This window comes from Carassius gibelio, chromosome B12, assembly GCF_023724105.1.
Source record: "Carassius gibelio isolate Cgi1373 ecotype wild population from Czech Republic chromosome B12, carGib1.2-hapl.c, whole genome shotgun sequence".
In the NCBI taxonomy this organism is placed as follows: domain Eukaryota; kingdom Metazoa; phylum Chordata; class Actinopteri; order Cypriniformes; family Cyprinidae; genus Carassius; species Carassius gibelio.
In genome coordinates, this window is record NC_068407.1 from 10,841,008 (window position 1) to 10,868,016 (window position 27,009).

At 37.5% G+C, this 27,009-nt stretch overlaps 1 protein-coding gene and 1 long non-coding RNA gene across 22 annotated transcripts in view; one reads left to right on the top strand and one right to left on the bottom strand.

The window, feature by feature from the left end:
- Positions 1–11,630: 11,630 nt before the first annotated feature.
- LOC127969072 (uncharacterized) lies at positions 11,631–26,459 on the top strand. Its single transcript, XR_008156215.1, has 3 exons — positions 11,631–11,768; positions 25,347–25,530; positions 25,616–26,459. It is a non-coding gene; the product is annotated as an uncharacterized LOC127969072 (long non-coding RNA).
- nrxn1a (neurexin 1a) overlaps positions 16,836–27,009 on the bottom strand; it is a 170,975-nt gene continuing 160,801 nt past the window's right edge. For 20 of the 21 annotated variants that reach the window (XM_052570700.1, XM_052570704.1, XM_052570697.1 and 17 more), the window contains 2 exons: positions 24,328–24,409; positions 16,836–18,568 (listed from right to left, as the gene is read on the bottom strand). In XM_052570700.1, the coding sequence (XP_052426660.1) occupies positions 18,267–18,568; positions 24,328–24,409 (384 nt within the window). In that variant the 3' untranslated portion in view covers positions 16,836–18,266. The remainder of the gene's footprint in view (positions 18,569–24,327; positions 24,410–27,009) is intronic. The other variant, XM_052570689.1, reaches the window with a different exon arrangement.

Sequence of the window (27,009 nt, forward strand, 5' to 3'; positions counted from 1 at the left end):
TTGCTTTAACAAAATCTCTGCTTTGAAATGGTTAATTGTAATATGATTAAAAAAAAATAAAAAAAATAACTGTAATTTTGACGCTCTTTAAAGGTGTGTGACAGATGTACTGCTGAAAGTATCCACATTTATAGAAGTCAAGAAATCACAGTGGCTTTCACACACAGCCCTTTTTGGAAAATTACTGGTAAATTACCGTTCAGAGATGAGGTGTGAACAGGACCTTTTGAAAAATACAAGGAATTCATTTAGCGCGATTTTCTGAGATTTGAAATTGCAGAATTACCAGGAAATTTCCATTTTGAAGTTTGAACAAAGCTTAAGATTACCCATCACTAGTTTGAACCAACACAATCTTATCGAAATTCAAAACTGTCATAGGTTTTGGTGAATTGTTGGTGAATTCATATGCATTTTTGTGATCTGCAATTCTACATACACTCCAGTTATGGTTGTGTTCAGGAGTGAGGTTATGGGGTGGATCTTCATGCTTAATTATTTTTTTTTAAATCATGTTTTTGTATGATTCACATCATATGATTTACTGTATATGAAATCGTCGCCTTTAAAATAGTTATGTTTTCCATAGTATCAATGACACAATGTGGGAATATTTGCATAACTTAACCCAAATGTTCATGCAAAGAAAGAAGGTGTAACTTTTATTCTTGCTGTTGCTGCCGCCGCCATGTAGTGGGTACGCTGTGTTTTGTTCTCTTCCAAAAGACACAACTAGAAATCAGTGGTTAAGTTGAATTTAGGGGGCAGCTGTGGCCTAATGGCTAGAGAGCTAGACTAGTTACCAGAAGGTTGCTGGTTCAAGTCCTGGGCGGTGGATCTATAGCTGCCCACTGCTCCGGGTTTGTGTTCACTGCTGTGTGTGTGCACTTGGATGGGTTAAATGCAGAGCACCAATTCCGAGTGGGTAACCATTCTTGGCAAATGTCAGGACTTTCACTTTACAACACTGTTCCAGTTCAACCCAAATATTTGAGTGTGTGCAACACATTTTATGGAGGACTGTTTCCTGATCTTGGGAAAGTAGACTACAATGCTGGCTGTTCTGACTCACAGTCTGTAAGTACGTTTACATATGTAAAAGATTTAACACTGATGATTCAAACTCAAGTCTTGAGCAGTGTAGAGTAGCGCTTGTCATTTGTCATTTCTCTGATCAGAAATGCAGACATGGTTTCATGTTTATGCAGCGCGATACACAACTCAACGTGTAAAAAGACAGTATAAGTCATTATAATCAGTAATTATGCCCCCACTGGATGCAACAAATGCTTGGTTTGTAATGGGTTTTATTGGTTTTGTCTCATCACACCGGTGTCCTGACATTTTATCCTACCCATCAGGCACACACAGCATCACAGTATGTTAACGGGCGTAACATTGCCGTCACACGCTTGAGATATTCAGCCAATCAAAATGCACCATGGTTTTCAGAGCGAAGAGCTTTTTTAAAAATTGATATGTTTGAAAGGTAGGGCATAGAGGACAAACAATAATGTACATTGTGTGGAAAATAATGTTTTTTTTTTAACCTTAAACCACATAAAAACATTGCATTACATCATATACAAATATTTATGTTATTTTTAGCAACGTCATATGACCCCTATAAAACACCAGCTTATAAACATGTGCCATTATGTTTAGGTCTACCTCAGGAATGTAATTTAGTGTGAGTAGCTCATTATTAGTTAGCTAAGAAAATTAACTTTAGAGAAGATCATAATGCTAATATTGAGAAAATACTGTTTACGGTAATTTGCACAACAATATAAATGCTAGAAATCAGAGCATATTTTTACTTAACCAGTTACTGATGACTTAATTATTTCAAATATATAGCAGTTATCCTAACTCTGTCAAAAACTCTATTGAAGAATTATTACATGTGCAAATAGAGTAAAAATTCAGAGGCTCTATATACAGTGCATAGAACTAAAAGTTTTTCTCGCATATTTACAATTAACATTTCTCTTATTTGACCATTTTTGATTTATCATCTTGTCGTAATGCATTCTGTCATTTCCTTCTCTATTAAGCATACATCTGATGTTGCCTTGGAATTTGGCCAAAAGCAGGTATCTTAGGAGGCAGCATAATTAAGTTGCATAGTTTTTGGAACAGTCTTCGCACCAGGAGTGTGCCTATTATGTCTTGAAATTCTGCCTACAGAGATAACTCAGAGAAAACAGATTTTCACATATGAGACCTGCACACATTTCCTGTGATTCTGGCGTTTAACGTCCCAATCCAATACGGTTGGGTTTTGTTGGATGTTTTCATAGAAACACACACAAACACTGGTAAATACACACTTTAAAGGTTACAGCTGATAGGAAGCCCAATTTATTTTGTGATGGTAGGTGAAGAACATCTGAACCGTTCATCTGTCAAGCTCCTTTCAAAATGTCAATGTAGTTCCTCAGTCAATCACCTGCGACGGTTGAGGTGTCCCACATGCCAGTCTGCCAGGTACACTCAGTGCATGAGAAGAGCTTCTCTCATCTTTTTGACTGGCTGGCCCCTGCGCTACCGAATCTGAGAGTATTTATTCAAATGTAGCACACAGTCATGCATATCATTGTGTGGACTCAACAGATAACATGAGGTGTGAAGCAGTTATTTGACAGAACTGGCAACATTCCCAACTATTATAAGTACCAGCCAAGTGCAGAGTAATTTCAAACAGAAAATCTTACTGGAGAAACTCTCTTGCATTACAGATGTTTCATTTTATCCTAAACGGACGGTTCAAACACACACACACACACACACACACACGCACACACACACGCACACACACAAATCTATCATTCACTCACCCTCATGTTGCTCCAAAAACATTCTTCTTTTTAGATAACATTAAGGTAAGTGACAGAATTTACATTTTTGGCAGTATTCCTTTCAAATGTACATTGAGGTAACTATTGGTCAAATTTTTGGAATATATATATATATATATATATATATATATATATATATATAGATACAGTACAGACCAAAAGTTTGGACACAACTTCTCATTCGAAGAGTTTTCTTTATTTTCATGACTATGAAAATTGTAGAGTCACACTGAAGGCATCAAGGGCTATTTGACCAAGAAGGAGAGTGATGGGGTGCCGCGCCATTTCAGGTGACTACCTCTTGAAGCTCATCAAGAGAATGCCAAGAGTGTGCAAAGCAGTAATCAAAGCAAAAGGTGGCTACTTTGAAGAACCTACAATATGACATATTTTCAGTTGTTTCACACATTTTTGTTATGTATATAATTCCATGTATAATTCCACAAGTGTTAATTCATAGTTTTGATGCATTCAATGTGAATCTACAATTTTCATAGTCATGAAAATAAAGAAAACTCTTTGAATGAGAAGGTGTGTCCAAACTTTTGGTCTGTACTGTATATATATATATATATATATATATATATATATATATACACACACACACACACACACACACACACACACACACACACACACACACACACACACACACACACACACACACACGCACATACACACACACACACACACACACACACACATATATATATATATATATATATATATATATATATATATATATAGCTTAGTCTCCTAAGCTCATCAAGGATGCATTTTTTTTTACATTTAAAATACAGTAATATAGTGATTACAGTTTAAAATAACTTACTATTTTATTTTTTTCTGTGCTGGCAAATTTCAGCATTTCAGCAGCCATTATGCCAGAAGACCCCCCCCCCCTCCCCCCAACAAACAAATAAATAAATAATAAAATAAAATAAAGTATCAACATGGTTTCCTCTAAAATATGAAGTAGCACATGTAATGTTAAATAATTTGAATGCTGCCGAAAAGTCAACTGTGCCATCACAGGAATAAAAATATTAAGATATTCTAATAATATCCCACAGTACTACTTTTTTATTTTATAATTTTTTTTTACAGATGAAGTAAATCCTTGGTTAGCCTTTAAAAAAATGTAAAGATCTCAATTAACCCAAACTTTTGACTGGTAGTGGATACATTGATTTGGATTTTGATTGTACTCTACGTCTCAGTCAAAAGGCTTCATTGTCAATCCTCACATGTGCCGGTATTATAATCTAGAACAGTTTCCTGGCACCCTGCCATTCATATTCCATCCAGAGAAATGTCAGGCCTCTGCAGTCTTCTCTAGGGTCAGTGCACGGGTAGACAGACAGCCCAGAGGCTCAGCTGTGCCATCGCCAGCGGAAATAGAAGAGGTCACTCTCTGACCTGTGAAAACACCTGAATGAAGATTTAGAAATCAATGGAACTCTCTCCCTTTGTGTTTTGACGTTTTTTTATTAGGTTTGCCTGAAAATACAATCCACTCACACAGACCACAAAATGTAAGCAAGTTTTCTCCTTGGAGGCTAATGCTAAATTATGATTTAATATATCAAATATATTGTATTAATTTTTCTGAAAAATCCTGTCATATGCACATAACCTGCAGTCACCACTTTTATAAGCTACTACTAAATATTGTAGAAATTGTAGAATTTTCTGTAAAGTTGCTTTGTAATGATTTGTATCATTAAAAGTGCTATACTGTACAAATAAACTTGAATTGTATTGTATTGAATAAAAATAGCACAAAAATGTAGCTGGGAGCAATAATTATTTGGTTTTGGTACCACTTCACAAGTTAAATTCATTAACATTTAGAATTGGTTATATGAGAGCATATACAATATTTATTCATTTAATGGTAATTTATGAATATACTATTGTTCATTGTTAATTCATGTTCATTCATAATGCATGAAGTTGGCATATGTAGAAAAATAACATTGACCTAGATTAATAAATGCTGTAAAGGTAGTAAAATTGTAAGTTATAAAAACCCCTGAAATGATAACAAATTGAACCACAGTTCTGTACCTTTCCAAAGAATAGATGTCTCACTTTTGAGCTCATTAGGCACTGTGGAAGCACGTCATCGTGTAATTTCTTATTTATATACTGTCCCATAACTCTGAACATGAAAATATCCTGCCGCAGTATATCCCTGATCAGTGTGAAGAATCAATTATAAGCTGATGGCATCATCACCATGGCTTTAAAGCCTGCTGTCTTCACCAGAACACCTACACAACCCTTCCAGAAGATTTGGTCAAGCCTCAGGCAAACCTTCCCAATTTACCTTTCAGGTACAGCAGCGGGGATGAGAGGATAAAAAGAGATGCACTTCAAAATTGAAGTAGTGCTAATAATAAAGATGAAAAGAAAAAGATGGAAGAAATGACAAGCAGTAAGAAGATGATGTGTTGTACTTGGTGTCCTGGTTTAGCCGTCCCTTTCATGCTTCTGTCTGAGTGATAAGCTTTTCCTTTGCCCTGCAGAGAAAAGAAGCCAGCTCTTTGTGTCTATTTCCACGCTGCAGAGATCATGAGATATCCGTTTATGATTAGTGTTCTATGCGGCATTGGCACCAGTAACATAACATAAAAAAAAAAAACACTGAAAATACAAACAGGATCCGCTAGACTAATTGCATTGTGTACGATGATTACATTTCATAAGGCTCTAAACATGTACATTCTGATAATTATGAAACCATCTGGGATGTGGAACCAATCACAATGTAAATACTCTCTTGTTGCTTCTCAGCTCATGCATCGTCACCCCTCTTCACTACTGGAAGCGTGTGATTTGATGGGACGGCTTGCCATTCTGTCCTCTGGTTGGAAATCGTCCAACTGCAGTGATAGGACCATCTCATCAGAGGACAACAGAAGAAATATACAGAGCCCCTGCCGGTAGGCCATCTAGTGAACATAAATTGTATTATTTTATTTTCTTCAATGGTGTAATAGATCTATCTTAAGAAGCTTTGGAGATGGGGCATCATATGGAAGACAGGCAATGTCATCGACATCCAACCGCGTTTGTGATTGCAAGGCCATTGGCATGGTACAGCCGTCTTGAAATGAGATTGGTAACTGTGGTTCTGGTTGGAAAATCTTACTGTTTAAGTATTCACAATACTCAAGGTCATAGCATGTGGCTCCTTTGCGCTCACATGTTTAGCTTGGAGTTTTAAACTCTATTCTGCTTTTTACTATCCAGAGTAAAGCCATCCTATAATAAGAGTTATCTTAACAGCAACACACATAACTGCCTGGATGTCACGCTCTTGAGAGCAAGACATTTTTGATGGCTTACACAAGAGGTATATCTCTATAGGATCTGTGCTGATGCATTTCATTCATTTTATAGATAGTATAAGCGTAGCTTCATTCTACTTTCTCTGTATTTTAAAGGAATAGTTTGCACAAAATGGACTAGAAAATAGTGTTGGTTTAAAAATTGCTTAAAATAGCTCCCTTCATGTTCCTCTGAAAAATAAATCCAACAACAGCACAACTGAGGCTGCATTAATGACAGATTTTTTTTGAGTGAAATATAACTTTTAATAACACAAATGAAACATTAATTTCAGTGCACTTATAATGCAGTCCTTTAAAGCCTAATGATTTTAGCAAACCTATAAGATTGTGATTGACTCGTATAGGCTACGACAGATATTACTATAAAATAATAAAACGTCATCAGCACACTGCGCGATGATCATGCTTGTATCGTAGATTAGCTTTGGTCGCACGATTACGACAACGGCCATCTTTGAACCTCTCTCGCTGTATGACACAGGACTACCGATTTGGACTACCGATTGTTTCACGATGCCAATCTTTTGTCTGGGACAGCTGAAACTCATGCAGTGTGTCTCAGGCTTTACTCAGTTTGCTTGGCAGCCATCTTGTAACTGCCCAAGGCGGCTATTTTCTATCTTGGCAACAGGAATGCAGCATAGCTTTTATTGACTTGATAAGACTGAAATCTCCTGTTGGCAAAGCTTATGTTTCAACAAGTCAAACCCCATTAAAATTTGACAAAATATTTTGCATGTAAATTCCAGAGTAACAACAAAAAAAGAGGGATCATATCAGAGTATTTTAAGCCTCATATACAGATTTATATTGGAAGGGCAAGATTCCTACTAAATACCTCTGCAATTATTTCCAAATGTGGTCATTTAAATATATATAGTTTTTTCAGAAACCGAATTGTTTAAGATGAATACATGCACCGATTGACAGCTTATGCTTTCTAATTAGACCCAGACTCTCAAAAAGAGAGGAAAAAAATGGATTTTCTCTTCTTTGTATGTTATCATATTTTTGAGGGACAAAAAGGGACCCAGCTTTTTCAAGGTAACACCTTTGAGGAAATTGCCTGCCAAGAGAAAAAAGACAAAAAAAAACTGTCCTTGGGTTGTCTGTTCAGTTTGAAAATGAACCACTGAAATGTGGCAGTAACGAAAAACCCACATTGCTCTGGCACATGTATGTTCATCATCTTAAACGATATTTATCATGTAAGATGTGTGTACCGCCATTCATCTACTTAAAAAATGACATTTCTCAGGTTCATCATCAATACAATGTCTTGAAAGAATTCCCTGAGTGATGACCATGTTGCTGAACATTATCTGAGATTTATGAGCTGATTTGACTGAGTTTAAGATGGAGAACGAGACATGGATCGGTCTGACCGCCGCCGGTGATGCCGTTGATGCTAGTCTCGCGCTTCCATCGACATCTCGCATTCACAACTGCAGGCGAGACAGCTCTCCTCCGATAAGGACGTCAACCCCACTCCAGTGCACTCCACCACAGCCATGCATGAAATATGAGACTGCAGACTGTAATACCACAATACACAGAGCATTCAATTACAGCACTGCCATCACCAAGGTCCTTCTCCTCAAGCCAGGGGCCAATATTTACACCAGCCTGCCTATAGCTGTCCCCCCAGGCCTGAGTTATTGCCCCTACCCTGTGCACTGGAGCACAGATGAGTCTTGCACTCACATCTTCAAAAGCACACAAAACGTCTGCGCCAAAGCCCAGCATACTGATAGCAACCACCTCACATTTAATTAAAAACACACAATTATTTCATAATGATTTATAGAGCTGTCAGCAGGCTGGGAAGGAGATAGAGGAAGGAAGAATACCTCTCATTTTTTTCTCTTGTTTTGACAGGTAAGGCAGAGCAAAGTCAATTGTTTTTTTCCCTTCCTTTTATAATCTGCCGGGCTCTTGAAGACTTGAGTAAAATGGAGAACCACATCACACTGTGACCTGCTATTTGTATTCATTGGAATTCAGAAGGATTTTTTTTTTTTTTTTTTTTTTTTGTATTTAGAACTGTGGAAGAAAGATAAGACAAGCTTGCCTTTGTGGCCCTGAGCATATGATGAGTCAAAGAACATAATTATACAGAGATGGGCTTTTTCACAGTTAATAACACAGCTCTCATATCTAAAATTTGGGAAGATGGTAATAATTTTTGCTACTTTCATTCTCAGATCATTTCAGCAGCTTTTGACAGATTTGATGTGTTGGACCTAAAGTAATTAACCCAAAAAGTGAGTGTTTCAAGACTGTGTGCCCAAGATGAGTGATCGCCTCAGCATAAACTCTCCCAGTCCTCCATCCTTCCCAGACGGAGAACAGCAATCATACAGTGGCTGGGACACCTGTAACAAGCGAATAAAAAAATATCAAAATAAAATATGCAGAGAGGTCGACAAATGAATGTGGCTGGGTGCAGCTAAAAAAAGGGAGACTCAGTTCAGATATTCTCATAAAAACAGATGTTACACACTTAGTAAATGGAAAGTACAAGGAACAAAAGATGCAGAAATCGTTTTAGTTAATGGGTTTTGAGTGACCTGTGCTTGCTACATTAGCCATCTCTGACATTTTTTTTTAGGATTGAGGATAACTGTCATTTTCTTTATTTTATTATTGTAAGTACTCCACTGATATCACTCAGATTGATAACAATCTCTGCTCTACTGATGCAGTGAGTAAGCAACAGAATCTCCAATGATCCCTTTCTCGCTTCAGATGTACACAGTTGTCCGTAGAGTTATCTGTCATCGCTGTCAGATAGCAGATGCAGCCTTTGATAAATCATGTTCGCTGCTAAGAGCGTCCACGTTTATTGAACTCAAGAAATCATTGCCTCAGTCATGCCAGCTTCTGAATAAGATTAAATCTCACATAAGGTCACTAAACGGAGCTAAGCAAAGAATTTTAAAGTAGCTAACACTATTTAATCCCTGAGTGTGTGTGATATCCATTATAATTCCAATCAGGTTTTCTATATTACAGTTTGTTACGGACCTCTAGTCTGATTGGACAAGGAGATAATAAAGATTTGAACAAATAAGAAAGATTTTTAACAGTTTATTTATTTTTCTAAATAAAATAAAGTTACTAGAAATTTTATACAGCATGCATAGCTGCAGCCGCCTCAAGCCCTGTGTCAGGCCAAGACTGCAAGTTTGGGTATTGGGACAGGCCCCAAATAAGTAGCTGAGCAGGTTGTTTTCCTGTTTTCTCGTAGTTTTTCTCAGTTAAAATGTGACAACAATATATGCATTTTGGGTATTGCCGCCATTTGTAAGGTATCCAAGCTGAGAATTTCCGTAGTTGGAGAATTGACTTTTTCTGCTTATTGTCTGTTTTCTGAAGTAGCCAACATTATATTCACGTTATTTAGGGTCAGTGCTATTAAACAGACAACCAGGGAGTGAGTGAGCAGAAACGGGTCATGTAACGTTACCATGAAATGTCTTGCAATCTTTTTATACATCGTTTAATGTAAAGAGTTATTTTATTTCACTTAATGTTACTGAAAAAATTAAAGATTGTTTTTGGGAGTTTGTACTTAACTCAAGTGGAATTTAAACTGAATACTTCACTAAAATACATTTTACTATTGTTTCTCATTGTTATTTCTTACAGTTTTAAAAAGTACTGACTACACTCTTGTACATTTTAATTTCATATAATTAGGCTGGGTGTGACTAAACAGTAAGTGGGAGCAGTTAGGAAAAAACACATTGCAGCCAGCTGAGACGATGACCTGCCAGGCTGGAGGAGATGGTCAGGTACACTACTGAAGGCTGGAGCTGGAGGAGATGGTCAGGTACACTACTGAAGGCTGGAGCTGGAGGAGATGGTCAGGTACACACTGAAGGCTGGAGCTGGAGGAGATGGTAAGGTACACACTGAAGGCTGGAGCTGGAGGAGATGGTCAGGTACACACTGAAGGCTGGAGCTGGAGGAGATGGTCAGGTACACACTGAAGGCTGGAGCTGGAGGAGATGGTAAGGTACACACTGAAGGCTGGAGCTGGAGGAGATGGTCAGGTACACACTGAAGGCTGGAGCTGGAGGAGATGGTCAGGTACACACTGAAGGCTGGAGCTGGAGAAGATGGTAAGGTACACACTGAAGGCTGGAGCTGGAGGAATGGTCAGGTACACATTGAAGGCTGGAGGAGACGGTCAGCTTCACACTGAAGGCCGGAGGAGACGGTCAGCTTCACACTGAAGGCCAGAGTAGATGATTAGCTACACTTGTGTGTGATCAGAAGAAACCTTACTCTGTGCCGTAAACTCAGGATGTCTGATAGTTATCTTAAAATGCTCCTGAACAGGCTAACCAAGACCTTTATGATTACTAGAAAGTTACAAGCAGGTGAGTTTGATTGAGATTTGAGCTAAATTCTATAGGAAGTGTACTCTAAAGACTAAAGTTGAGAATCCCTGCTATAACGTTTTTTTATTGCCTTATGCTGCTTTTCATGTCAGACATAAGGAAAATTCTCACTTTGTTTTAAATACAGATTTCCACAGAGAAACCATTCAGTGTGAAAGTGTGTCAGAATGTCTTCTACCTACAAACATTGTTTAGTATTTGACAGATCATCACTTCTAAGAATCCATGCAAACAGGGTCATCAGAAATGTTTGGCAGAAGAATCAAATCATCTTAACATTATTATTAATTTATTCAGCTTTCTTTGTAGTACATGTCCACTTAAGAAAACGTGTGTTGATGATTCATCATGCTTCTGTTATGGACTTTAAAACAGATTTTTAACACAGCATTGCATTAAAGTATGTATACTGCCATTTTCATAATTGTGTTTTTGATTGTCTCCTTGTTATTAGAACTTATCAGTACTTGTTATCAGCCAAATGAAGTACGGAAAATTGTAAACAAACATGGTAAGGTTTAATAGTAGAGACTCAAACGATGTAATAATTTACAATTGTGCAAATTATGTGTGCAAACCAGTGGTTGACAAAAGCAGAAAATAAGTGTATAAATAAATAATATTTTTTATAGCCTACTGTAAGCAGGATAATCATATATCCAACGAGTTTGGAGTGATGTCTGCAGCACGCAACTTTTTGCGTCAGGTACTATGGATCAGTGTAAATTGTTAATAATCAGTGACAACTTATATAAATTACGGTTCCTAAAAAAATTGCTGTGATTGTCTTGTACTTGGTTTGCATCTGTACACTTTCAGTTCACTGCTCAATACAAGACATCTTCAAAATGGCACCTCAGTGAGGTCGGAAATAAGAAAGGATTTCGAAGCACTATGAATGAATAAATGATGCGTTTATATACTATAAGCAAACGAAACGCGAATTGCAGTTGAATTGAAAGTGGCCCTCTTTACGAGAGTCGAACATACGCTGAAATCGACTCCACTCCAGCGTTTCGAATCAGCTCTCGATTACCAACACTTGTTTCGGTACTTGCACGGTACATACTGGAGCACGAGTAAACAGATCATCTCTTCATCCTACTGTTATTACTTAAGCGCGAAAAAAACACCACAAGGTATGTTAAAAGATACAGTACGACTGAAATGCAATTCTCCAATCACTTAATCACCTAATGAGTACTGTGTCCGCGGGTAAATCGCTGATAAAACAGCTTCAGATTAACGTCACCTGGCGTTACGCTATATATTTACCTCAGGAAAGACATTTTTTACGACAGCGACTATGTCTATTTTTGTATTTCTCAAGCTCGGAAAACAGTAATTATAGTGGAGTGGAAGCAGAGCAGGCTGGAAAATTGCTGTCAGTCTTTTGTGTTATAAACCCTTTGTATTTGCTGTTGTTCCTCAGTCACTTCGGCTCAATTCTCTAATGAGATTGTTTTCTGAAAACAATAAGTTCAGATCTCCAAACATTGAGATTCTTTCTCACACCAGACGTGAATTTCTTATTCATTTGAGCAAATTGCATGTGTTTTGGGAGGTGTGTAAAGGAGTAACAGTCTAAGCAGCCTACAACTGGCATACTAAATTCACATGGCTTGTTGATCAAAACTAGTTATTTTGATTCTCAGCAAAATTGTCATACTCTTCATAAGTTAAAAACATTGTTTTTCGATATAACGACATCACACGCATTCAATCTGTGAGGAGTGGATGCAAATTCCATGAATGTTTTCAGTTTACATAAAGACAATGCATTACACTTTCCTGCTACACTTTTAGGACATGCATTAGAGTTGATGTCCCATAAAACAGTTGTAACAGTTACACTTACAATCGGGGAATAAAAAAAACATCAGTCACAGTGATTGAGAAAAACAAAATAATGGCCATTTCAGCTCATTCAAAAGTTGTGGACATAAAAAAATCTGAGGCAGACTAGTTTCATCCGTGTTTCCGAGTGAGTTTAGAAAAAATGACCTACAAAACTATAGCGATTGCCACAGACCCGTAACGTTCCACTATTCCCAGCAGTCCCTCAGGTCAAACCCTGCCGCCGGCATTGCACCCAATTAACTGAAATCATGTTAAATTAGAGCTATGATCAACTGTGTGTTTTGCTGAATTCCCATGTAAGATATTTGGCTCTTGTTCTGACAGCATGAGGTGATAAAACGCTGACTCACTAGTGGGACCAAAAAATGGAAATGCTAAATTAATGATCGTTTTCAAACAGTTTTTTCAAAGTATTTATGCCTCTTCCACCCTGTCCTACCTTGGAACAAAAAGGTTGTCCCATCCCAAATACACTCAGACTCAGATGAGAACCATGGTTATAGGGCCGAGGTCAGTATTAGTAGTTATGGGAGCAGAGTTAAGAATGTTACAATGCATTGAAATTATAAAAGAAGATGAACGCTGAGTGGCATACATTTTGTAGCATTAATGGGGGCCGCAGTGATGTAATGATGGTATTGACAGTGGGGGTGTTTGGAACAGTGTGTATGAAATAAAATGATGTCAACTCACAGCACAAAGACAGTGTTGTGATGAGACTTGTAAATCGTTGCTTTTTTTTTTTTATATTTGATTCACCAAAAGCTGGTCAAGAATATTGGCATAAAATCTTTATTTGTATAAGCAATATTTTTAAACTCTTTAAAAGTCTAATATCCTGTTGGCAGATGATCATTTGCACAGGCACAGCACAGATGCTGTTAGATAAGTACCTGTGTAAAGAGCTAGTAAAATTCAAGGTGTGGTTTGAGTTTTTCGGTGCTCTGGGAAGTTTGCCTGCTAACAGATCGGTAGGAATAAAGATCCATCTGTTATATAAGTCCATCGTCAGGTTTATTAAATATTGATGCGTGCATTCTGAAGAATGTCTTTGCTTTAGCCCTTATCAAAATGAGAGCCGCACCAAGAAGCTTCTGCATCCGCTCAGCCCTTCAGCCATTTTCACACACTCATTTTCATGTGTCATTATTTTTAGTGAGTGATAATCGTAGCTAGTGTGGTATTCTGTGAATCGCTCCATATTCACATTAGATTTATTTTCAAAACAGTAAAAACTATTTGTACATTGTAAAAAAAGAAAATAAAAAGACACGTTTCCCTTACTAATGGCAGATATATAAACACTGACTATGACCAAAGGATAGTACATCTATCTTATTAAAAATAAATTATAAATAAAAAACAAGGCTATTTGGATAGCAGGATTAGGGTTAAATGTTGAAATGGCTTGTTGAAGCATTGAAATTTGTGACCCTGGTCAACAAAACCAGACTTAAGGGTAAATTTCTTTTTACATTTAAGTTTATACAACCTCTAAAATCTGAATAAATAAGCTTTCCATTGACGTATGGTTTATTAGGATCGGACAATATTTGGCCGAGATAAAACTATTTGAAAATACGGAATCTGAGGGTGCAAAAAAATCAAAATACTGAGAAAATTGCCTTTAAAGTTGTCCAAATGAATTCTTAACAATGTATATTACTAATCAAAAATTACGTTTCTATATATTTATGATAGGAAATTTACAAATATATCCATGGAAGATGATGTTTTCTTAATATCCTAATGATTTTTGGCATAAAAGAAAAATTTATAATTTTGACCCGTACAGTTTTTTTTTGGCTATTGCTACAACTATATCCCATTGACTTAATACTGGTTTTGTGCTCCAGGGCAGGGCCGCGGGAAGTAATTTTGAACAGGGGGTGCTGTGATTTTTTTTTTTTTTTTGACAAAAAACCTATGAGCCTATAGGCCTATTTAAAATACATTTTAAAAATAAATACATTGAGATTTACTACTTTATTGTCATATACACTTCAGTGCACAGCCAGCCTGAAACACACATACATCAGTTCTCAGATATGCGCAATGCGTTTATTAATCTGAAGCAGAAGCATAATCAGAAATAATAGTTTAATAATCGAAAGAAAACGAAATGATTACTTTCATTACAATTTCAGAGAGCCTATAACGTTACATACATGCAACTTATTTAGATACAACAAATAATATTACAACAAAATATAATATTAATCAAACTTCACAATAACGCTAAAACAATGCAATCGATTTGGTCAGCTGGCTTGAGTCATTGCACGTTTATGTCACACGCAACTCTATTAACTCCAAAATCTTTTTACACAAACCACAAGGAAATAATCTCCGACTATTTAAACGTTATTTAACAGTTCTCCACAACCATTACGCAAAGAACACACGAACGAAATAATACTCTCCATTTCCATCCCCACCACCTTACAAAAATACTGTAGCTACGACTTACAATTGCTTGGCTAGTCAAAGCTGATCCCACACTTGTTGCCAAAAAAAATAAATGTTACAAACGCGGCAGCACAATGCTCTTACCTGAGCTACATGCAGGCGGGGTGCCCTGGTTACAGGTGTACAAATGTCGAGGTGCGCTGTATTATATAAAGATGAATGTATTCTGCGTGGAACGAGCGGGAAACCTCGTTACTCGGCGACCAAACCTGCCTGCCTGACGTTGACAACGTAACTTCCGAACCTGTGTTGGTTAGGCCTCAAAATATGAAATTAAAATCCAAAATATACGTAATAGACTGCCTGTGTCAAAATCATTTTCTAAAATATTCATAAGGAATTTATAAATTGTGCAAAATATTTTAATAGGCCTAATTTTTTTTTATCTCCCTCTCGTCACTAGGGGGTGCTGCAGCACCCCCAGCACCCCCACTTCCCGCGGCCATGCTCCAGGGTCACATATGAGTAAAAATTAATTGAGTCATTTTTCATTAACATGTTATTTTTTGCATACAGCATGGAAATGAGAAACTTGTTCAAGTCCATTTCTGGCACTGAAAACATATGGGAAACTGGCTTTCCATTATAAGGAATATCTAGGTTTAATTGAATATATTTTTAGACCCAGGTAATGAGAGCCATTCATTAAACTAAGCCCAACATAGAAAGTTTTTTTTACATTTACAGAATGGTGATGAATGCTTAATTCATGTTCATATGTCAGGATGAAAAAAAAATAGCAAGTTGTGGACACAGAACAGGGCGTTAAATTCAAGGTGCTATGTCACGAAATCAATCATAAAGGACCTTCAAGGTGAAGCCGCATGATGAATGATGTCAGTACTGAAAGAGATGGGGTCTTTTTATATTTCTATCTTAAAACCGCAAGTAATATTTTTTAAAACCTTCAGTGAAAACCACATTTGAATCCTAAAGCTACATATTCTGTTTTCAAATGTATTGATATTAGTTATATCATCCATGCATATTTGTTCCTGCCAACTTTGATTATGACATTTAAATAAAACCATCACAGAGGTTTTCTCAAGGCCAACTGTGACAAACCTCCAGCCCAGCTGCCCCCCGCTCCCACACTCCCTCTGCAAAGTGTGTTGAAATGAGGCCTGATGAAAAGTCTATGGCGGGTGTGAATAATTCATGAATCATAAATTACAGCGCATGCCTCCCTGTAGGGGTAGTTATTTCACACCAGCTGTTCTGTAGCCTCCTCCTGTGCGGAAAATTAAAGAGAGGCGGTATCCTCAACCGTCCACCATCCGCCGCGTCTCAGCACTGTCCACCTCTGGCAGAGCTTTTATCATGACATCTTGTTCTTCGATACAAAAGGAACAGAATTGTGTGTTTTATTTGTTACGCCCGATCGATAGCTTCCTTCAATATCTGCACACAGCACGACTGGCCCCCTGGGGCTCCCTGCGAGAATTTTTTGTGTGAGCCATAAAGCAGCAGTTTTTTGTTTATTAACATGCCATTATAGTGAAACTAATTACTAAGTGAAACTAAAAAGAGCTGACGCCGAGAAAAAAGTCCTATTCCTGATGTCACACGAAGGTGATTTAAAAAATGAAGTATTTTTGAGTTAACATAAGATGGCTCTTAAAAAAATAATGATTTTAACAAAAAGAAAAACCAAACTGGGCCCCACAAAACCCTCTAAAGCCCTTTAATGTGATTTATTTATTGTAAAGAACAAAGAACAAAAGCTTTCATAGGTCTTAATATTTTATTTGTTCATTTGATTTTTCAAAACTATTTTTTCATAATAAATCTTCACTTTGAGGTCATCAAAGAATTGTCACAATAAAAACAAAAGAAGGTATTATAGAAAAAGTGTACACAAATAAAAAAACACACAAAAACAAAAAGCAACATTTTATTCAGAATGTCATATATTGTATACCTCTTGTACATTCCACACAGTACAAGATAGCAGAGAGAAGAATGTTTGCAAACACTTTTGAAGGGTTGTTTTTGCTATCTTTGTGCTTTTTAGCTATAATCCAATACTCGATTTTTGAGGGGGCTGAATTCATTTGTTACTTTTTGAGATTATGATATTGTCTCTCAGTAGAATCAGAGTCCTAAATACCATGCATAATTTGTTTGGTCACTAAGACAAGCAAGAAGATATTGCTTAAACAGTCCAAAATCGTATTTTCCACATGTCCGGTTGCTTTCCAAAACCTATACTCACACTCATCTTTTAATGTCGACACAACAGCAAAAACAAAGAAAAAATTAAAACGAACAAAAAAGGAGTATGTCAAAAAGAATAGATGTTGGAGATGCACATTAAGGGGGGGAAATAAAATCTGTATAGCTAATGGCAGAAACGGTTCTATCGCTATAGCAACACATTAACATTTATTTTCTGTTTTTCCTTTATTTTCGCATGGAATTTTTCTTAAAAAAAAAAAAAAAAAAAAAAAAAAAAGTTTGAAGAGCAGGTATACTGTAGTTGGCATCATCTATATAACAGGCTATAAAACACCACTTCAGCCACAGTCCAGAGAGCACACAGATAGTCTTTGCACCGTATATAAACATGTAATAAGATACTTTACGTGCATGGAGATTTTCCTCAATCTATCCCGAATGGCCCCGGTATTCCTTGTTATCATCTGTCATTGTTTTGACAAACATAAACAGAAGAAAATCCATCAACCTTTACACTTGGATTGATATTTAAGGCCTCCGCAATTCTCTTTGACACCAAGGGTTCTATCCACCAAATGGAAATCAGTTCGGATCCCACAAGGAGCGGTCCTTTCTCATCCAAACGCGCAATAAAGCCATCAGAAAAGGGAGTCAAATACTTTGGCTGATTTAACAATCATAGGTAGCATCTCATTTTAAAGTCCTTCGTTCCTTTTCCGTCTGTCCCATCGGTGAATGTCTGTTTGGATTGTTGCAGGTGGTTTGTCTGGCTTTAGCGGGAAAATGTTCCGGAAACACATATACAGGCAACATAATATGAAATACACTTAATTCTAACCAGCGGCCTTGTCTCTCAGTGATCCACAACTGTAGTGACTATGTGGAGTCTTCTTGCACAGTTCTGTTTCGTTTTGTACACACTTTTCAGCTTAGTAAAGTTCTGGTGTGCTTGGTTATAAAGTATGTTTTCTTGTTGTTAGTAACAGTATATTGTGTCTTAGGTCAAACCAAGACTGTTTTGTTTTTTTCTCAATTGCTATACACAGGTGGATCTCCCTCCCCTTTTTGAATGTGAGTTCGGAGCACAGGATCTGTGGGTTGGTTGTAAGGGGGGGAGAAAGTCTGTGAGATCAGACGTAGTACTCCTTGTCCTTGTTCTTTTTATCTTTTTTATTTTTGGGCACGCCAATGGGCTTTTCTTTGACGGCGGCTCCGTTGGGCTGTGTGGCGGAATTACTAATGTAGTTACGGCTCTCGTCCACGTGGTATGAGCCCTCGTCGCGATTTCGGTATTTGTACATGGCGTAGAGCAGGATTAGGATGCAGAGGGCAGCTGCGGCGACAATGCCTACGACCATGCCCGTGGTGCTGCTAGACTCCCGAATCACCTCCGGGCTGGGGTAACCCTTGGCCTCGGGCAGTGGAGGATGAGCTGTGGACATACAAGAAGGGAAAAGAGCGAGAGAGAACGATCATTTGCAGCCATAGGGATGCTCATTTCACTTCAAATCTAACTGCATCACTTCTTTGATGTTCCATTTATTTAAATAAGTAACATATATTGCTCCTAAATCACTGCATTAGGCTTGTTGCGATAGTCGGTGTTACCGGTGATACACAGTGTTTAACCCACCTACCGGTCATAGCACTTGACCACCGGCACCGTCCCCATGGTGTTGAAGTCTATAGCCTATTTTTAGCCTATAGCAATAAAGCACTTAATTCAGTTAGTGATTACGTGCCTTCGTAATTTAGCGTAAGCGGAACGAGCGCCGCAGTAAAGCAGCAGGTGTCCGATTTCATTTATCATTTGAGGAGAGTGAGGTGAGCTAACTGGCAAAGGGTGGCGGAAGATCTGGTTTCAAAGCGAAATGCAAAATCACCTATTTGGAAATATCAAAATAGGCTCCCCGTTTTGGCAAAAGTAGCCAAAAATATCTTTGTGTTTGTGCAACAAGCTGCGCATCCGAGAGAGTGTTCAGCACGATGGGAAACATAATCACCCCAACAAGATCTCTTTTGAAACCAGAAATGGTAAATATGTTGGCTTTTCTGGCCAGGAATATGTAAGAATGCAACAAGGAGTGTGATCACGTTTTGTTCCCTGTTGCAATTTAAAATGAAGGTTTTTCGTTTATTGTTTCTCATTTAGCCTATTTATATTTTTTTTGTATGGTGTATGCAGTTAATAGGCCTACCTCCTTTTTTAACAGCTTAACGTGAGTTAAATTTTTATATTAGTTTTTTTTGCACTTAAGTGTCCAGTGATTATACGGGTAGGCTACCTTATTTAACAAAGTTTTTGATGTTCGTTCGTTTCATATTCGATGGTTGTGCGGTGTTTTTTTTTTTTTTTTGCTGAAAAAGGCAGTTACTTTATTTAACGAATAGTTAACGATGTGTGCAGTGGTTCGTTTTGTTAATAAATGCACTTTAAAGGTGTTTCATAAGTGCTTTTGTTTAGTTTTTGCATGGTGTGTTAAGTTATTATTCATTTTGCAATAAAGATGTGTGTAATACAAGCGAGTGTCTTATTGTTTTGTGTATTTTTATTAAGAATAAAATAAATTAAACTATGATTAATTCAAACAAATGCTACTGAATTGCCACTAATTAAAGTGAAAGTAAATTTAGAAGTGTGCACGTCTGCACGACCGCATTTTCGTCCACCCGAAATCCCCGACACGCAACCCCGGTGACACCGGGATTACAGTTTAAAAAAAATAAATAATAAAAATCGTCACCGCAACATCCCTACACTGCATATGAAAAAAATTCAGTGTTCAGTTGAATTGAGGTGATCATTTTTTTAAAAGTTACCCTATTTTGAAGACACAAATAGCCTACACAGAATAAGCAAATGTTTAAGACTGATTTTTGCAATGGTAACTGAACAATGTTTTTATGTATATTGTTTATCATATAAAGCGTGTGTGTCTTTTTAGAAGACTTGGATTAAACCACTCAAAGCTTGAAATAATGATTGCCTTAAAAAAAATTGAGATATTAAAATGTCTATATGGCAGTATACAGTATGTGGTAGTTTTGCCAGTGGTATTGAAAATTATTGTTGAAAAAGTCAAAAATGACCCTATTACTTTTTTTAGTGCACATTACTAGTCTTGTGGTGAACAAGTCAAATACAATTAAAAAACTAAAAAAACTAAATGTCTGCCGTCCTGTCGTAATCTTTCATCTAAAACTGAAATTGGCTTCTGCTCTGGAACGGCGTTCTCGCTCTGATGATGTCAGTTTGATGGCTTCAAGAAAATCTTCTTGTTAAGTCGCGACAGGACTCCTGTTTCTGGGTTCAAGCCTCTACTCATTTCACTTGAGCAGATAACTTCATCAGCCATTTATGAGCACAATTTAATTAACATTACATATTTAAGCTAAGCTTTTAAAAATTAGCTGTGCACACTACAGTCTCCGTGCTCACAGTGTCTCAGACACCAATATTTAGTCTGATTCACTGTCTGGCCATCTGGGATTTCAGTACGGAGAAAAAGGTTATAATTCTTCAGTATTACATGACATTGTGGGTGTATATTAGCACAGTTTGTTGTTTTCTTGGAACGTCTAGCAGAGTGTTAGGACATAAAGCGGGGAAACATGACTTCAGACGTAGCAAGCAGATATTCTTAACAACTCCTGTCCAACCGTGAATCTGCTATGAGCAAGGGGTGGATTAGAGGTGCACCAAAATAAAACCCAGCCATTTATTCAATATTCCGTTTCACTTGGAAATAGATCACAACACTGAAGTCAGTTGCAACTTCCAGTTCACGGTAACTTTAATATTGATATTTTTTAGAAATTCCTGTATCGTGACCACCAATTTCATGTAATTTGTCAATAAGATAAAAGTGGGTTTTTTCAAAGTCTATTATCCACATAAATATTTGATATGAATTCAAATTTTTTTGGTAATTCATAAAAACAATCTCTAGCTAAAAAGTAACTAGTAACTACAGTAGTAGTTTTTGAGAAGAGTAATTGTACTTTTACTTAAACACTGTTCTGACACCAGTACTTTTACTTGTAATTGAGTATTATTTTAGCAATGTAACAGTACTTTTACTTAAGTACAAATTTTGAGTACCGTATTTTTTGGACTATAAGTCACATTTAATTAGAACCAAGAACCAAGTGAAAACATTAAATTAATTAAAATTAATTTGAAATGAACAGAGAAATTAACCAAGAGAAACATTACCGTCTACAGCCGTGAAAGGGCGCTCCATGCTGCTCATTGCTTGTGTAGTCTACCACTGAACAGCTGAACAGTATAGAGCACCCTCTCGCGGCTGTAGACGGTAATGTTTCTCTTGGTTAATTTCTCTGTTCATTTCAAATTAATTTTGATAATTAAGTCGATGAAAAAAAGTGTGACTTATGGTCCGGAAAATACGGTAGTCTTTCCACCACTGCCAAAACTCACTTCAAAACGTGAATGTTTGAAATAAATCCTTCTGTGAGACAATTCTTACACAGAATAAGGCACCCAACATATTTCATAGTATTCTAAGCAGTGATAAAGCTATGTCGATCATTGCATGAATATATACTATATTGAAATGAAAAGCAGAATAAGACAAACTAAGATATTGTAGTATTCGTTTGTTTATTAGTCATGTTGAATAAATAAAAGCAGTTAATTAATAATAAATAAAAGTTGTTTATTCAGCTACTGCTATAGGGTTTTCCTGGATTTCTTCCGTGGAGCTTATTTGGAGATTTAGCGCGATATCGCCCTCTGGCCTTTAGACAGAGATTTAGTGCTGATCACAGAACCATGCTTCACTGACAAGATGTGCATGACCATCGCAGCTAATTGCGATTTAATTTTGATGAATCATGCATCCCTATTCGGTCAAATATAGCATATATAACAAATATTGTTATAGCGTTCATCTTTTTGTTAATCTATTTATTCCATTTGTTTTTTTTTATTTTCCTTAGCTTTAAAAATATAATTTTAACATCAATATTTCATGTCCATGTTTTTATTGTATTTATTTAGTCAAAAGCCATTTAATTAACTCCATGTTGGTGTCGTCCATTACCTTGTCAAGGGTTAATTTTCATGAATGACAAGCTTTCTGCTTATTATCCCTTTCTTAAAAACCTTAAACCATTTAAGTAATTGTTCTTATTGATTATGAAAGTTAATTTAAAAGTATATATTACTGTAATGTCAATATTGCAGCTTCTTTCACACCAGTAATGATAATATTCAGTTCTGAGCTGACTAGAAATACTAAGAAAGTCAATATGTCTTTGCTAAATTGATTTCTCTCCTGATGAGATTAGATATCCCACTGAGAAACTGCTTCACAGCACAGTACAGTCACTTGAGTAAACAGGATATAAACCACAAAAATGACACTCAGCCTTGCAATATATGTATAGTGTGTACTGCTGCTGAACGGACAAACTTGTACTGTAAGCTTGTGCTAACTAACTTTGCTTATCAAACCGTCGCAAAACATCTGGCTGACACAGATAGAGTGATCAGAATGGATATATTGCACATTTTCCATTAGCCGTGACCATTGAGTGAACCTTGCTTCCTGGCTATTTATTCCTGGCAGAAAGTAGCATGCTGGGTGGAATAGTGTGGTATAGTTTCTTCTGATTTATGTCACTTGGAGAGGGGACAGTAACTGCGAGACAGCGCGGCTGCAGGCTGAGTGCAAATGCTCGACAAAACAACACCTGCGACAAAGCCGTTTACAGCTTAGGCTCGATCCACTGCAACCCGCAGGTGCAGGAAATGAGATGATGACAAAGTACAGCAGGGAATTATGGATGGCGACCTCTGTTCAAACATCTGTTTTTAGAAATGTCGCGATGAAGGAGGACACTTTGGGGATCCGTAACATGGTTTATCTGAGACCTTCTGAGCTTTGGCCAACAGTTTCTTTTTTTCTGTGCTTATTAACAAGATCACTGCATGACTTGTCAGCATGTTTTTCCATTATGTCTTGGATATGCTTTAATTTCCCTATGTATAAGTGCTGCATGGGCCACTGGAGTCTGTAACTATGCCAACTGAAGGAATCCAGATTGGGTTAACCTTTGCGCTTCATTTTTCATGTCGAAAGTGGTTTGCGCAGTCGACTGAGTAACCAGGATGCACCCGCTTCGTGGAGTAATGGGAAACGCAGTATGTGTTACACTAGCATGCTCGCTGGCCTTTTCTGAATTTATACCTCAACAAAATTTGCCAGGTCTCTTTAACCCACACACAATTACAATAGGGATTATGGGTAAAATAATCTAAGATAGAGACTTTGGCATATGTAACTGCATAAAACTTGCAAAAACGGCACATAAACAGGGTAAAGACTTTAATGTAGTGTAATGAGGTATTAACGTTTGTTTAAAGAGGCAAAGATAGATTATACAAACCTATATTTCAGTGCACACTGTGAATACTTTGATACATAAGCAAGAGCACAGCTCAGGTAACAGCAAGTCCTAACCGACAAACAAAACGATAAAAGCTCTTTCTAGTTAATCTGAGCTCCTGTTCGAACTAGCTGCGACAAGCGCTGAACGTCACTACATTTTGTCAGACGCTCAGTTTCTATTTCTGCACCATCGTGTTGGATTATTAAACATCAAATATGGATGAGCCTAGGAGAGGTTGTTTTTGGAAGCTGAGAAACATCGGAAATGACAAATCCCTCAAGATCAATAACCGCAAAATGGATGGCGCCTCTCGGAACTGCTGAAAATACAAGTGTTCTAGGTTTTACGCTCTTCAGTTTGCCCTCGCTGTTAAGTTTAGCTGTTTTGTTGCGTAAAATTTTTGCATTCAGGAAAATTACTTTTCACTGCAATCATGTTGCGCTTGACACAACGGACACATTATTTCTAGACTGTTTTTATTTTTCTGCTGTAAAATGTGCCCGCTTGGCTCAATTTGTGAGAAATGATACCATTCGGTATTATAACACTAGTTTTATCAGTGCATTTGGCAAAATGCCAAATCTAAGGATAGTTTCACCCCCAAATTATTGTGAACAGACACTACACAGAAAATGGATTTGTGCTCTCTTAACATGTACCATAGTCGAATAATCTTTCATGGAGGGGTTTCAAACAGAATGATGAAAAAATGGCAAACAACTTTGGAGGAAAATAACAAGTGGACAGTAATAATATAAAAGAAAGATGACTAACCTAACCCACCTGAACTTGGGTCGCATGGGTCAATGTCCTCATCATCGCTGGGACATTCTGCCGACGCTACTAGAAGATCATCCTGTACAAGAGAGCCACAGAAGAGATGAAGGGTTAGTCAAAAACACCTAGTGACATCGTTACAGTTTTATAGGACTGCTGTGTCATTTAAGGCCTCATGCTGCGAAAGAGAGAGAGAGGAGCGAAAAAAAGGAAATGTCCTTTCCACTGCCACTCTGACATCTCTCACAGGTCCTCTGAGCTTTGACTCACAGGTGTGATCAAAGGTGTCCTAACCGTAAAAGGTCACAACATTTCAACAAAAACGACCGTGTCTGTGGATTATAACACACCAAATCGCATTATAGTACAGTCTGGAGAGACTTCCACATCAAGGTTGGAAAAATCGATTGGAGCAGCATAAACACATACACGCGCATACACAAAAATTTCACAAATCTTTTGACGAATACAATTTAGCTGGCAGTTGCTTTATAAAGACAGTCACGCAGAAACATGTGGTGTGAGGAGCATCAAATCCCCTCACATCCTTCCATCCCGCTGAAAACAATCTCATCAAATGTGCCTTTTAATCTGAAATAAAACCATAGGAAGCAAATCTAAAGACAAGCCCTATCTATGACAACACACTGCGCTGAGACGTGCACTACACAACATACTGAAGGAAATCTTGCCTCTGCTCCAGTGATGGTTCCGAAGGGAAAGAAAGCCATGTTGAGATTTCACGGTTTGAATTCCAAAGATGGTATCCGACTGTGGTTTAATAGCTCAGAACGTCTCTCCGTGCAGTAATTCTCCATCAACTATGCAAAAAGGCAGCGAGTTCGACGTTCCTCTCAGTGCTACAGCAGAAAATTCCATCTGACAACGTCGCTTTGGTGGCATCCATTTAGTGCCAGTCTTCACACTTCTCTCTCTCTCTCTCTGCAATTAGCCAGAGTGTGTATACATTTGCCAGCTGGCCAAACGTGTACATGCATGTGTGTTTGTCCCAATAGAAACGGAGGACTAGCTGAATGTGTGTGCATGCAGGGAGGAAAGACATCGATTTCTCTCTGAGCTCACACAGTCTGCCCACAGGCTGCGGGGCAATGCCCACGCCAATCAGGACCTTTCACCATCATCACAGCCACACAGACCACACGAAACAACACGGGATGAGAAAGAGACTGAGAAGAAAGGGTGAGCAAAGTGGGAGTGGGAGGGCACCTTGCACGCTTGTTTCAAAGTGGTTGCTATAACCACATGGTTACCATTTTCCTTGCAGCGATATCTGTTCAACTCCCAGCTCTCAAACACCCTGCAAGTAGGTCAGTGCGGGTGAATAATTTAGATCCCTGACGTTACAGTGCTGGTTTGTGTGCTGCTGCTGGAAGGCTGGGAGACATGGAGGTAATGTATTGCAGCAGGAGTGCACAACAGAGCCCTTGCTAAAGGCCAGCAGCGGCATGTGTCTGCCTGACTCGAGAGAGAGAGAGAGACCGAATAATAACACTGAGGTCCTGGGAGCCACGGGCCGATGCGTGAAGTCATCCAAACCACTAGATCTCTCACTCTACGAGCTGACATGGAAGGGATGAAAGACCACAGCTATCATATACATAGAGATTAGTAGTCAACTGAAATTTTGTTATGCTTTTGATATAAAATGGGTGGGGGAAGGTACAGTCTTTATAATGCATTGGGTTTAGCGAGAGACAACTTAGACTCAATGTTCCTTTTCTTGACATGAACACAGAGAGAAAAAAGGGAGCTCTAGAACAGGGATGAAGGAGTGAGATAAAGGTGTGGGATAACGGTTAAAGATGTCAGCAGGAAACTGAAAACACATGGAGATCCATGAGGTATCACCATTGTGCCGGAACAATCATCTCAAGTTGCAAGTAAAGCTTGGCAACATATATTGAATTTTCACAACATATACTACTGTTCAAAGTCTTAGGGTTGGAAAGATTTTTCAATATTTTTGAAAAAAATCCCTTATGCTCACCCAGGCTGAATTAATTTGATCAAAAATCAGGAAAACAGTAATAATGTGAATATTACAATTTAAAATGATTTATTTTTAAAATATTTTAAAAGGTTATGTATTCCTTTAGTCTACAGTGTCTCATGATACTTCAGAAATCATACCACTATGTTCAAATAACATTTCTTATCATTGTGTAAAAGTTCAAAATCAATAGAAAAAAAGAACATCTACAGAAATGCTATAAATGTCTTTATTTTCATAATTGATAAATTTAATGCAACTTTTGTGAATACGTTTCTTAAAAAAAAAATAATAAAAAAATAATAATATATATATATATATATACAGTCTTGTTCAAAATAATAGCAGTACAATGTGACTAACCAGAATAATCAAGGTTTTTAGTATATTTTTTATTGCTACGTGGCAAACAAGTTACCAGTAGGTTCAGTAGATTGTCAGAAAACAAACAAGACCCAGCATTCATGATATGCACGCTCTTAAGGCTGTGCAATTGGGCAATTAGTTGAAAGGGGTGTGTTCAAAAAAATAGCAGTGTCAACCTTTGACTGTACAAACTCAAAACTATTTTGTACAAACATTTTTTTTTTCTGGGATTTAGCAATCCTGTGAATCACTGAACTAATATTTAGTTGTATGACCACAGTTTTTTAAAACTGCTTGACATC